The sequence below is a fragment of the Pseudochaenichthys georgianus genome, chromosome 5 (genome assembly GCF_902827115.2).
Source record: "Pseudochaenichthys georgianus chromosome 5, fPseGeo1.2, whole genome shotgun sequence".
In the NCBI taxonomy this organism is placed as follows: domain Eukaryota; kingdom Metazoa; phylum Chordata; class Actinopteri; order Perciformes; family Channichthyidae; genus Pseudochaenichthys; species Pseudochaenichthys georgianus.
This window is the reverse complement of record NC_047507.1, coordinates 33171839-33185831: the sequence shown is the minus strand read 5'-3', so window position 1 is coordinate 33185831 and position 13993 is coordinate 33171839. Positions and strand designations below refer to the sequence as shown.

The following is a 13993-nucleotide window of genomic DNA, read 5'->3' as shown; positions in this document are numbered from 1 at the left end:
TTAAAAATGAAAAAGACCAGGCAGTTCAGAGAGAATCAAAGGAAGGCAGGCAGCTTTGCATGACATTCTTCTGGACGTGTTTCATTGTGGTGATAGTGAGGGTAGTCAATCCTTTTGTTGAGAAGACAGTAGTGACGGCCATCTTGGTGACGTGTGTTGTTCTGCTAGACCGGAGATGTAGTTCATTCAGCGTTTCACACAAACAAATGTGACCTGCTCTATCGAAATCAGTCGCATTGACCCGAAGACACATTTTGAGTTGTATACACTGTTGGAAAGAGGATATTCCTAGCTTTCTAATGATATCAGGATTGTTTTTGTACTCCAAATATTAAGCGAAATATGTCACATTCTATAATGACTGTCACAGAGTCATCATTTTGAGAAAAAGGCCTTCAAAGTTTTCTCTTCTCTGGAATCCATCGATCTGATTGATTATTTAGCGGAGCAAATGATCAAAATACTACGGAGGGAAGATATTTTCGTTTGGATTACTGGTCTGGGAGAAGCTCACGAGTGTGTGTGTGTATACGTGTGTGTGTTTGTAATTTTGCGTTTGTGTGTATTGCGTTTGTTTCCCGGGGAAAACCCTCACGAGAAACACCGGCTGTTGTTATGCCTGCTGTGACGTTAAATTACTCCAGTCTCCGCTTGTAATTATGCCGTTACAAGCTTCAAAGTTGTATTTATCATCTGAATTTGCCGAAAAAAGTTTAATATTCTGAAAGCCAAGACTTTGTTTAATTGAAATCAGATTAAAACAAACTGTAACGGACCCTGCTAGTGTTATTTATGATTACTCTACGCCAGGGACGGCGCCAGGGGGGAGCTAGGGGGTGCTGAAGCACCCCCAGGATTGCCAAAGCACCCCCTAAGCACCCCCAAGAAATATGTGTTTTTTTTGTTCTTTTTTCGAAAATTATTATTATTATTTTTATTAAATTAAATTAGAAAAATTATTGATTACATCAATGCAAATGTGAAACAAACAAATGTTTGACCAAAAACATAAAGCCAACACAGGTGATATGATTAGGCCAATGGCCAGCACCCATTCGATTTTTGACCTACCCATTACTTTGTGACACTTGAGTGACTTCCTGTTAGCTAGAGCGCCAAATGATTTGCTAACAGCAAAGTGAAAAGATTATCGTTTTTTAGTTCTTAAACATCCACGTGTGGACACTCAATCAAAACAGAGGGATTCTGCACATAATAGGCCTCGTGAGTACAAGTAGCTTTCTTCTGGGTCTCTGTGTTTCATTCAAGCTCTGCTCTGTGTGTGTGTGTGGCCCGAGCCATTTTGTGTGCGTGCGCGAGCGAGAGAGCTCGCGCACCGGTAGGTATCTACCAAGTATCTACCGGAGATCATTGTGGTTAGCATCTGGTGCTAGCCAGCCAAGCTAACGGGTATAAGGAGCTTTTTCAACAACAAGGTGGAGGGAGAACTCTCTCCTGTCAGACGGAGAGTCTCAGGTAACCTCAGCTCCGGTGAAGTAAAGGACTCTCTCAGTGTTTAGTTAACTTTAGTCTAGTTATCTCAGTGGGTCTCAAACGGTTTGTTTTAAAAGGGGAGTGATTTGTAAAATGTCTATGAAGAAATAGAAAATCTGTTTACAGTTCTGTTTCATATGGGTGATGAGAGATGTATCCATAGATCTCTTAATGTTGCTCTCAAAGTGCACCAGATTGATGCTTTTAACTTCAATATTTAAAAAAAAATCTTCCCGGGGGAGCATGCCCCCGGACCCCACTAGAGGAGGTGAGGACCCTCCTAGAGGACGTGAGGTCCACTCCCCACTTGTAAAAATAGCACTTTACCCCTGCTTACACCTATATGCCGTGAGCTGATTATCGAGCCTTCATTGTTACAGTCGCGGGTGCACTGTGTGCGTGTGTGTGTGGGTAGTGTTGCAGTAGAAAATGTAACTGTAGCGCTGGTGCATTAATGGGAAACCCTTAATGTTTGAGCACCCTCTATGAAACGTCAAGCTACCCCACAGCACCCCCTAGAGAAAATCTCTGGCGCTGCCACTGCTCTACGCTTACATTCATAATGTCAGCCGGAGGGAGGGGGGGTGGTGCTGCGGAAGAGCAGATTGCCTGTCATCTTCCCTTTACAAGCTTAAAGAATGTATTTATGGTGTGAGTTTGGAAATAAAAGTTTCATATATTCTGAAAGCCAAGATTTTGTTTATTTAAAATCAAACAAAACACCCAAATTGTTTTTTACGCAAATCCACGTTTATTTTGAAATGAGCTGTTGCGACTTCCGACTGATTTCGATAGAGCGGGTCACAAATGTGTTACTTCACAGTTTTACGACACATTTTTTTTTTGACTTGCAAAATTATCTTTTAAATTGACAAACATCATATGTGTAATTCGTGGCACAATTAAAACGGGATCGAAAAATAATCTTTCTCTCTCCATTGACTTCAATACATAATTTTTCCGAAATAAGGTCCCATGGAGGTCCACTGGAAGGGAAGGGACTTCGCCACTCTATACTGTGGTGCAAGGATGACGTATTTAGCCGAAGTAAGCTGCGCATGGGTTCCCTCGACAAAAAAGCAATGGGATTTCTCCATAGGATTTTGGAAAATAGCTCAAAATAAGGTCTGTGGAAAACGAACCTGTTTGATAAATGTACGTTTTGTTCAGCCGGATAATATCAACATGTCTACCCGACTTCTATAATTTCGAATCATAAAAAGCAGAAGCAAAATGCTAACGTTATGCTATAAACGAACTACAATAGGGTCGCACGACTTCAACGTCACGCCAACTTAAGTTGAAGTATTTGTTTTAACAGTTTGCAAGAGCGCAGGTACTTGCTTTCAAGCAGAACAGGGGCAAACAAACTTAGCGGGAGTGTTTACATGTTCGGCGTAATGACGTACAACGTCCTCAACAACTTCTGTAGTCCTATTCAGCCACATGTTAACAACCATCGTTTTTCAGACACGCAAACTCTTCAAAAATCCCCAGTGGGGTCACTGCTGATGTATTTAATGTCGTAGAACAAAACGTGATCTGTCTCTTCAATTTGTGTCAACCACAGACCTTATTTCCAGCTATTTTCCAAAATCCTATGGAGAAATCCCATTGACTCTGAGACGAGGGAACCCGTAGTGGTAAAATGCTAACTCACTTCCGGGTTTTAGGACTCGTCACTGCACCACTCTATTAAGCTGCAGGTTCACTGGGTCACCGTTTTTATTTTTGAATTTCTTTCACTGTAGTATCAACATAAATGTTTACTTTTCATTACCAGACGTTACCAGCCATGGTGTCCCTGCCAGTAATTAAACAATGTACATTTTCTCAGGAACTAAACATAAGCACGATTTAAGGTCCTGAGTATTTATTAACATTATTCAGGACATTTTATGACATTCAGGACTGCTAAAATGTGAGGATTTGCTTTTTTTCTTTTGATTACTTTAATTTATCTTAAAAATGTGGAGATTTTCTAAAATGTTCTGCATTGAGTACTTTTGTTTTTAAGACAAATGCACATTTTCATACTAATTGTACATACCTTCACAAAATAATTTCTACAAAGCCTCAAAACATTTCATTTATTTTTTTGTTGGTATTTTGACATACTGTGGATTTGAATACTACCTCGAACTTTCTTGTACAGTGCCATGTGAAATATATAGAATATTTTAGACTTATTTTAGTTGTAATTGCTCTCAAAAGTTGCATTTATGTTGCAGTTATGGTTACGAACCAACTGACTGAAAATCGGTGTCCGTGATATTTTCAACACAAGAGAAAACATGAATTTAATGCAGACACTATCATAAATCGAGGAGTTATAAATTCAGAGAAGACTTCCTGGTCCTCAGAGGATGAACCCGTATATATTTTTTATTTACCTGAAAGGCTTTGAGAAAAGATGAATCATGGTGATTTGAGTGTTTTTGACATCTTACCGACAGCGTCCACTCCCAGTCGGTGCAACAGCCGGGCCTCAGCGATGGATTCAAAGTTGGGCCCTCCCACCATGGCGTACACGCCCTCCTGCATGAGCTTGGACACGCCCAGCTGCTTCCCGATCTCCATCGCTGAGCTGCGCAGACCTTTGTCATAGCAACCAGACATCGCCGGGAAACGAGGTCCGAACCTGAACACAACAAAACGATAAACAACAACTGAAATAAAAACAACCGCAAAGCAGCACACTTCAAAATGTTACTGTGACAGCTAAGTTAAAGTGGACCTGTCATGCTATATTTGAAACATATATTGTAGCGCCATACCTATATAAAACATGTCTGTGAAGTCTTTTTTTCAAAATACCAAACAGATCATGCATTTTAGCCATGCCTCATTTCGCTCTATTTGCTCTTTTCCAGCCCTGTTTTTGCAAGGGCTGATTCTGCTTTTGTGGCAGACTACAGCGCCACTTACAGGCCTGGCATATGTACTACAGTGTCTCCAGCGCTTTCGAGCGGTCTCTCATTCCCCTTGATAGGTGGAGAGTTGCCCATATAGGCGGAGCACTCCTTTTCTGACGTCAGAAAAATTCAAATAATAATCAGCTCCGTTGCAGCCCCGTTTTTAGAGATTTGGGTATGGAGGAAAAGAGAGAGGGTTGTGTTTTCTGACACTTGGTGAGTTCCCTGACACACCGGGGACACATATTCATGTATAAAAGACGTACAAAAATGCATTTTGCATGATAGGTCCCCTTTAACAAGCAACATGAAAATATGAAACAATAAAAAGGGCCAGAGTGACAAATATTTTTACTTTTGACATTTATATATTCATGGAGAATATTAATCTGTGGCCCGCAGGCCTTCATACTTTTAATTAGATAATAGTTGAAACCAGGAAATCTGTCCAATACATCAACCCCTTTTTTTTTTAAGAACAAGGAAAATATAGGTGAAGAAGTATGTAATTTAATGAGTAATACCTGAGATATGAATAATATGGTCGCTATAAACTTGAACCTCACTACATGCATGACTGGATATAACTCCCTGTAGGAGTAATACAGTACCGTGTTAAACTGATACCATATCAGATCGAAATGCTGTTAATGCAGTCAGGTCACTATAAATTTGACACAGTAGCGGATCAAATGCCACAGAGTATCTAAGTCAAAATATATGCACCAACTACCATTGTATGCACAATGGATTCAAAACGCACAGCATAACAATCTGTTCAGTATATTAAAAAAAGTATATACACGTTTCTCACTTGTCGTCGTTGGGTCCGAACAGCGGGTTCATGCCGACCAGCCCGGGGAAGTTAACGTGGTCTTTAATGATCATGATGTCACCGGGTCGGAGGCCGTCAGCCAATGAACCGGCAGCGTTTGTCACAATCAGAGTCTCCACCCCTAACAGCTTGAAGACTCGCACTGGAAATGTCGTCTGATTAACAGACAGAGACAGATATTTCTTTCAAAACCTTTGTAATGTAAATGAAAAAAATGTGTTGGGCAGAGCTTCTATAGAGCGCCAACTAGAGGACAGTCAGGTATCATCAGCATAGCATACAGAGTCTGTGAGTGTGTGTGTGTGTGTGTGTGTGTGTGTGTGTGTGTGTGTGTGTGTGTGTGTGTGTGTGTGTGTGTGTGTGTGTGTGTGTGTGTGTGTGTGTGTGTGTGTGTGTGTGTGTGTGTGTGTGTGTGTGTGTGTGTGTGTCTGATAACGGGAAACAATAGCAGCATTGAACAGTCTGCTAAAAGGCTGCATGTGACTAACTCATGCATGACCGGAGCCAGGTTCACAAATGTGGACACACACACACACACACACACACACACACACACACACACACACACACACACACACACACACACACACACACACACACACACACACACACACACACACACACACACACACACACACACACACACACACACACACACACACACACACACACACACACACACACCACGTTACAGGTTCAGTCTCATTCTGCTGATTACAAAAAAATGTATGTGTGTAATACCGAGGTTTGCTAAATTGTACGTGTACAATGCTCCCCTGTGAAGAATTTATCTAGTCATTTTTATTTGTATGTTTATATTTATTTTGTGTTAACAAAATTAAACATTGAAACACTGAAATGGTGAAAAGTGTGATACTGATCTAACAGCTGTTACCAGTGGCGAAATTACTAAAATAAATTGTACTGAACTGAACCTGATGAGTGTGTGCTCTTGTGTTTGTCTTTGTGAGGGCTGGATTGAGTTAAAAGTCTTGAGTTTAAGTTAGTATTAGGTTTAGATTCAAGGAGTATTTTGTGCTGCACTTTTACACATTAGGAAGAATCACAGAAGACAGAATAAAACCTTGATACATTAGGCGCTTTCACACCGCAGTACTTTTCCCACAAAGGTTCATCAGAACTTAGTTAATGAGAACTCTTTAGTTCTCATGAGTAAATCGCCAGAACGCCGACACCTCCTCATCTCCACCGCTCCCATGTTTTATGTTGTGTTGCCATAAGTTAGTCTCTCTGCGTTTCTGCGCTGGGCTAATGCTAATGATAATAATGCTAATGCGAGGATAATAAAATGGCGGCTTCACAAAACTTTTTGGGAGTTTTACGGGGCGTGGTTTGCATTCCGCCCAGCCAATCAGACATGGGAACCTTTTTCTCCCACGAAAGTACCTGCTCTCTAGCAGGGACGGAAATGGGGGTAAAAAGGTTCTCATGAACTAATTAGTGTGAATGCTATTTATAGCATTCCACTATAGTTCTTCGAATCTTTATTAGTGCGAATGCTATTTATAGCATTTCACTATAGTTCTTCGGATCTTTATTCTTCCCCTTCTTATTTCAGCCAATATATTGGCTCTCCATAACTTCAGCATACTTTCAGCTACAGAAACCATTCAAATATTAAACTATTCAGCCTTTTCAGCAATCGATGTGAAACTTTCAACTTTTTCAAAATATGTCATACTTTTTGAAATATTCATCTTTTTATACTATTTCTTTTAACAAGCCCCTCACTGCAGTGCGCAGTACCTCAAGATGGGCAGGAGCTCAATATGGGCGGAGCCTCAACGCCCCTCCTTCTCAACCTTTGAGGCACGTGACGGGACGCCCCTCCTTCTCAACCTTTGAGGCACGTGACATCCGGTTTCCGGGGTAGCAGTTCTGTTCTGTTAATCATAGCATCAGAGTACGATGTAGGTAAGTACCCCTGAATAAATTAACTATTTGTTTTTGCTGCGGTTTAAAATGTGTTGATTGAATGTAAAACTACATTTGTGTTGCTTCAAAATAGTAGGATTGCTGTATAAGCAAAGTCCTGAAACTTTAGGAAAGTCTTTATATTATTTTAAGTCTCACTTATTTGCTGTCGTTTCCCTGAATAAATTAACTATTTGTTTTTGCTGCGGTTTAAAATGTGTTGATTTTAAAGGTCCCATGTCATGGCCATTTCCACTGATCATAATTCCATTGTTGAGGTCTACTAGAATAGATTTATACTGTGCAATTTTCCAAACTCACATTGGTTTCGCATATGCATCTCTGTAAAGTATGTGTATTCAGCAGTATTCACTCTCTCCACTAAACGGCTCGTTGCAGCTCTTGCCCCCCCCCCCTCCCTGTGAGCCCAGTGTGCTCCAATTGGTCGGGACCAGTCGGGATGTTGTGAATCGCGCTGAGTTCCGTGGAGGTGTGATTTCCTTGTTTAGCGATACACAGCGAAACACAGCCAAACTCACCCTGAGCACACACAAAGTCACAGCCGAAGTAAAAACAATAAGTGTGGCTTGATATTGAGTAAGAACAAGGTTGATAAACGCTGTGAGAATGGGTCTGCAGAGAGAATTTCACCGCGATCCCAACTGTCTGTTATCAGCCTGCAGCCAGGCAGGAGAGATCAGCTGAGCTGCCTGCACTGAGTGTGTGAGGAAGTCCGTGGATTGGTCAATTTGGACCAATCAGCGCAGGCTTAACGTAACGGCTCCGCGGACGTAACGTAACGGCTCCACGGATTGGTCCATTTCGTTCCGGGGACGACATGACATCATGATGTCCCCGGAAGAATCAAATGGACAATGACGTATCTCCAACGAGGCGTTTTGGGGAGGTATTTTCTGTGTTAGAGTTTTACTCCCTACAGGGTGTACTTTGAGGGTTTTGACTCTGCAGACCGTTTACATGCATACAAACCTTCATAACACACAAGGGGACGGGTAATAACCGGAAAAGCATGACATGTCACCTTTAAGTAAAACGATAGTTACGGCTGTAACTACGGTTCTATGAGTCCCGGATGACCGCCAGAGGCGGTGCTTTAGCACTGGATATGTCCATCGCGCGCATGCGCAGCTCGAGTACCAATAACAACAAAGTCACCTGTGACCCACGTGACACCGGCTACATCAGCCGGTGTCGACAGAGGATCTGTTCCCAGAATCTTCTCGCGAGCACACAAGAATTCTGAGTGACAGGAAACTCTGGCGGTCATCCGGGACTCATAGAACCGTAGTTACAGCCGTAACTATCGTTCTATTTCGTCCCTACTGACCGCCAGAGGCGGTGCTTTAGCACTGGATGACCTATACCAACCATGTCATGAAGAATCCAAGCACTTACTCACCTAGTTGGAAGCAGCGGAGCTTGGCCACAAGACCACCCCCAGGGGGTGAGGAGTGGCGACATTGACCCGGTAGCACCTGGAGAATGTGCCAGAAGACGCCCATGACGCTGCGGCGCAGATGGTCTCCAGGGGCACCCCTCTTAGGGCAGCCCACGATGTTGAGACGCCTCTTGTAGAGTGGCATCTGGCCCCTGATGGCGGGGGGCGGCCACTGGCCCCATAGGCACATGTGATGGTATCCACCACCCAGTGGGACAGCCGCTGCTTCGAGAGAGCACGACCCTTCCTAGTGCCGCCATGGCAAACGAAGAGCTGCTCTGACTGTCGTATACAGGCCGTAGCATCAATATACGCCCTCAGGGCACGCACAGGGCACAGCAACTCAGGTGTGCCGTTCTCCTGTGGAATGTTAAAGCGTGCCAGCTGGATAGGCCGATTGGAGTGGGCTAGTGGAAGCACCTTGGGCAAGAACGCCACATTCGGCCAGAGGGTGACACCCGAGCCATCGGAGTTCCGCCTCAGGCATGTACTGCTTACGGAGAGGGCATGAAGCTCTCCGACTCGCTTCCCTGAGGTTATGGCAAGCAGAAATGCTGCCTTCAGGGACAGCCATTTAAGCCCGACCTGGGCCAAGGGTTCGAAGGGAGGAGATGATAGTGCATCCAACACTAGGGGCAGGTCCCAAGCCGGGGCCCTTGGGGTGCTAGGGGGGCGCTGCCGTAGAGCCCCTCTTAGAAAGAGGGACACCAACCTGTGGCGCCCCACTGTGGCGCCATCGACTCCGACATGTCGGGCAGAGATAGCAGCCATATACACCTTCAAAGTGGAGTGAGAACGTCCACTATCCAGAAGGGACTGCAGAAACTCTAAAATGGTGGCCACGGAGCAATGTCCCGGATTCTCAGCCTTACTCACACACCAGTGGGAGAAGAGCCTCCATTTGCACTCATACTGTGCCCGAGTGGATGGAGCTCTGGCATTCAGGATAGTTTCCCTGACAGATGCCGTGACACCGCTCAACAGTGGGTTGGGCCCTGCAGAGGCCAAACCCAGAGCTGAAGGCGGCGAGGGTCGGGATGCCAGATCTGACCCTTGAGCTGTGACAGGAGGTCCTTCCTGTCGGGGAGACGCCACGGTGGGCTGCCGCAGAGACTGCGTAGCAGTGGGAACCAGACTCTCCCCGGCCAGCGGGGGGCGACTAGAAGGAGCCTGTGCCCCTGGGTAAGGACCCTCTGAAGCGTCTGAAGTATCAGAGGCAACGGCGGGAAGGCATACAGGAGAGTGTCCGGCCAGTCGTGCGCCAGGGCATCCTGACCCAATGGGCTGGTCACCTCCGACCAGGAGAACCAGAGGGGGCAGTGCCTCGACTCTTCCGAGGCAAAGAGGTCCACCTCGGCCCTGCCGAAGAGGCTCCAAATTATCTCCACCACCTCCGGGTGAAGCCTCCACTCCCCCGAGGCTTGCGCCGTGAGAGGAAATCTGCGACCTGATTCAGGTCCCCTGGCAGAAAAACTGCCCGCAGACTGGTGAGGCGGGGGAGCGCCCAAGGCAAGAGGCTCTGCGAAACGCGGAGCAGCTGTGCGGACCTGGCGCCCCCCTGGTGGTTGATTTGGGCAACTGCGGACATGTTGTCCGAACGAACGAGCACATGCCTGCCCGCCAGTTGGGGTAAAAAGTGCATGAGTGCGAGCAACACCGCTCGAAGCTCCAGCACATTGATATGGCGTGCACCTTCCTGGGCAGACCACTGACCCTGCACAGTCCTGCCCTGCCACACCGCACCCCACCCCGAGAGACACGCATCCACAGTGACAGTCTCCCGGCGGGATGGGATGGTGCCCATGGGCACACCCCTCAGGAGATAGGCCCTGTCCCTCCAGCGGGACATAGAGTGGAGGCACCGCTGAGACACCCTGACTCTCTTGTGCCTGTGCCGCTTGGCGTCCAAGTGACGGCTGTTCAGCCACATCTGCATGGGGCGCAGTGACAACAGGCCCAAGGGCACGACGGCTGAGGCAGCTGTCAGTCTGCCTAAGAGCCGGAGGAACTGTATGTAAGGCACCCTCTTGCCTAGTCTGAAGATGCGAAGATGGTGGGAAATGTCGTCCACACGACGAGGTGTCAAGTAGGCCCTCATGGTGACCGAATCTAGGACCATCCCCAGATAAGTGACCTGCTGGGAAGGGTCCAGGCAACTCTTCCCGGTGTTCACTGTCAGGCCCAACCGGGCAACCTGGGATGAGAGGCGCGCCGTATCCTGGGCCCCTTGGGCCCGGGACGGCGCGCAAACCAGCCAGTCGTCCAGGTATGGCAGGACCTTCATGCCCTGTGCCTGCAGGGGAGCGAGTGCTGCCGCAACAACCCTGGTGAACACCCTTGGGGAGAGGGAGAGACCAAAGGGAAGCACCCGAAACTGATAATGTCGACCCTGAAAGGCGAACCTCAAGAACCTCCGGTGATGGGATGCAATTGGCACGTGGAAGTAGGCGTCCCTCAAGTCCACGGTTGTGAACCACTCCCCCTGTGTGACAACACGAAGGGTGTCTGCTGTGGTTAGCATATGGAAGGGTAGTACCCTCAGGAATCTGTTGATTCCTCTGAGGTCCAGAACTGGACGGAATCCGCCAACTTTCTTGCTCACAAGAAAGTACGTCGAGTAGAACCCCCCGCTCTGACGCAGGGGGTCCACTGGCTCGATTGCGCCTTTGGCCAAGAGGACGGACAACTCTTGGGCTAGCGCTAAGGCCTTCGCCGGGTCCTTGACAACTGTCATTCTGACCCGGCCGAAGGCTAGGGGCCGGCGTTGGAACTGCAACTCGTAGCCCCGGGTTAGTGTGGAAACCACCCAGGGGTCGGAAATACAGGCAGCCCAGTAGCTGAGCTGCTGCTGGGAAAACCAGCCGACGAGGTAAGGTAAGGCTCTGAAGCGCGAGGCCGCCTGGAAGCCAGGCGACCTGGGGCACGAAAGTCATTGGCCGGTTGAGTGGGCCGCTGGGAACTCTGCCGACCACCCCAGTAAGCCGGTGGCTGAGCGCGGCTGCTAGAGCGGCCCCTGGGCCTGCCGGGAGCGGCCGCGGGACTGCGAAGACCCGAGAGCTGCTGCCTGGTCTGCCTCGCTTGGGCAGCGCGCTCCAGTGTCTCCAGGGCAGCTGACCCAAACAGCTCCCCTGGCTCGACTGGCACGCTACGTAGGACCCTCCTACATGTCTCCGTCAGTGGTGACTGGGCCAGCCAAACCTGGCGACGAGTCTGTACCAGAAAATACATAACTCGTCCCAATTCCCTAGTCATTAGGGCAAAGGCCTGCAGTGATGCATCGCTGAGGCCCAGCAAAGAAGGCTCGGCCGGAGCCTGCTGCAGCGAGGCGGAGACGGCCAGCATTAGATGGGAGAGGGAGTTCCCGATACGACCCATGCGTGCCGCTGCGTCGTAGGCCCTACAGAGCAGCCCATCCGTGACCCTGCACTGAGGCTGAGGGCACCTGACCTCAGGCCTTAAAGCCTCGTCAGGAGCCAGAATCAGGGAGGCGATGGCAGGCTCAATGGGTGGCATGCCACCCAGCCCCGCCCTCGCCGGGTCCTGCATGGCAGCCAAGGTCCGGGCATCGGAACCAGTGCGGCTAAAGGCCCTGGTGTCCCTCCAGCATGCCTGGAGCTCCCTCAGGTACTCCTCTGAAGGAGGAACGGTGAGGGGGACACGGGCTGGGTTACGCCTGAAGAAGGCACTAGCCGGAGCCAAGTTGGCCTGCGGAACCGGAATCTGCAGGTGCGCCAAGGCTGTACAAATGATGGCCGCCATGGAGCCGTCCTCCCCGTCCTGCAGAGACCCCTGAGCAGAGGAGAGGGAAAACTCCTCGAGCGGGACCTCGTCCTCCGTCTCTTCATTGAAGAGGTTAGCCGAAGCCGCTAGCGACAAGGCATCCTCGTACAGAGGTGCGGCAACCGAAGGAGGGGCGGCAACCGAAGGAGGGGCAGCAACCGAAGGAGGGGCAGGCGGCCCGCTAGCAGCCCCTATACCGGGCCCCGGCTGAAGGGCCACGAGGAGCGACTTCATCGTGTCCATGTCGGTAGCTAGCTGATCCACTCTAGAGGACAGCCTGTTCCTAGTCCTCTTATTGGGGGGTGCACCCATGGCCATCGCTCCCTCAAGTCGCCAGGGACGGTCGAACTGATCTGGGGGAGGATGTGACCAAGAGAGGTGTCCGTTGGCTGCCGCCAGACGTTCCACCTCAGTGATTCTAGCCACTCTGAGTGCCCGGGGCATGCAGCTACAGTTCATGCAGGCCCCTACTGTGAGAGCTTCCCTTAGATGCTCGAGGCCGAGGCAAGAGGGGCAACGGTCGTGGCCGTCCTCGGGCTCGAGAGAAGCCATACAGGCGCTACATGAATGAGCCATTCTGTAGGTAGCCAGATGCAGAGAAGCCGGGAGCGGGTGCGGGAACACAGCCTTCACCAGCTACCTGCTTAAACCAAAACACAAGGCAGTTAGCGTCTACCAGGAGCGGGGACGAGAACACTGCCTTCACTGGTTAATTTACAGACGAATGCCTGATGCAGCGTAACCGGGAGCGGGTGCGGGAACACAGCCTTCACCAGCTACCTGCTAAACAGAAAACAGAAGGCAGTTTAGCGTCTACCAGGAGCGGGGGCGAGAACACTGCCTTCACTGGTTAATTTACAGACAAATGCCAGATGCAGCGTAACCGGGAGCGGGTGCGGGAACACAGCCTTCACCAGCTACCTGCTTAACAGAAAACACCAGGCAGTTTAGCGTCTACCAGGAGCGGGGGCGAGAACACTGCCTTCACTGGTTAATTTACAGACGAATGCCAGACGCAGCGTAACCGGGAGCGGGTGCGGGAGCACAGCCTTCACCAGCTACCTGCTTAACGGAAAAAACCAGGCCGTTTAGCGCCTACCAGGAGCGGGGGCGCAAACACTGCCTTCACTGGTTAAACTGAAGACGAACGCCAGATGCAGCGTAACCAGGAGCGGATGTGGGAACACAGACTTCACCAGCTACTTGTTTAACAGGATAAACACGGCAACTTTAGCGCTAAATCAAAGGCGAATGCCAGCTGTAGCTAAAGAAAAAAGAACGGCACGGGAAACTCCGGTGCTCAACCCGGCGTCCGCCGAGTCCGCCGAGTGGCTCGCTACTGCTAACTAGCCAGTACAGCTCAATGCCAATGAAGTTTAGCTCAATGCTAATGAAGTTTAGCTCAATGCTAATGAAGTTTAGCTCAATGCTAATGAGGTTTAGCTCAATGCTAATGACGTTTGGCTCAGCGCCGCGGCCAAAACAGTACAAAAGCACAGCAATACTCCTGGGAGAGGGAGCGAAAACACCTCCGTCACCAAAAGACTCAGCAAACAGACAGAAATCAGGACAACT

General features: G+C 48.8%; 1 protein-coding gene across 1 annotated transcript in view; it reads right to left on the bottom strand.

Annotated features, from left to right (window-relative positions):
- The window catches only part of pnp4a (purine nucleoside phosphorylase 4a), a 35444-nt gene that overhangs the window by 4019 nt on the left and 17432 nt on the right, over nucleotides 1–13993 (bottom strand). Inside the window, exons 4-5 of the mRNA XM_034082917.1 lie at nucleotides 5224–5399; nucleotides 3945–4135 (exon numbers count right to left, since the gene is read on the bottom strand). Coding sequence (XP_033938808.1) covers nucleotides 3945–4135; nucleotides 5224–5399 — 367 coding nt within the window. The remainder of the gene's footprint in view (nucleotides 1–3944; nucleotides 4136–5223; nucleotides 5400–13993) is intronic.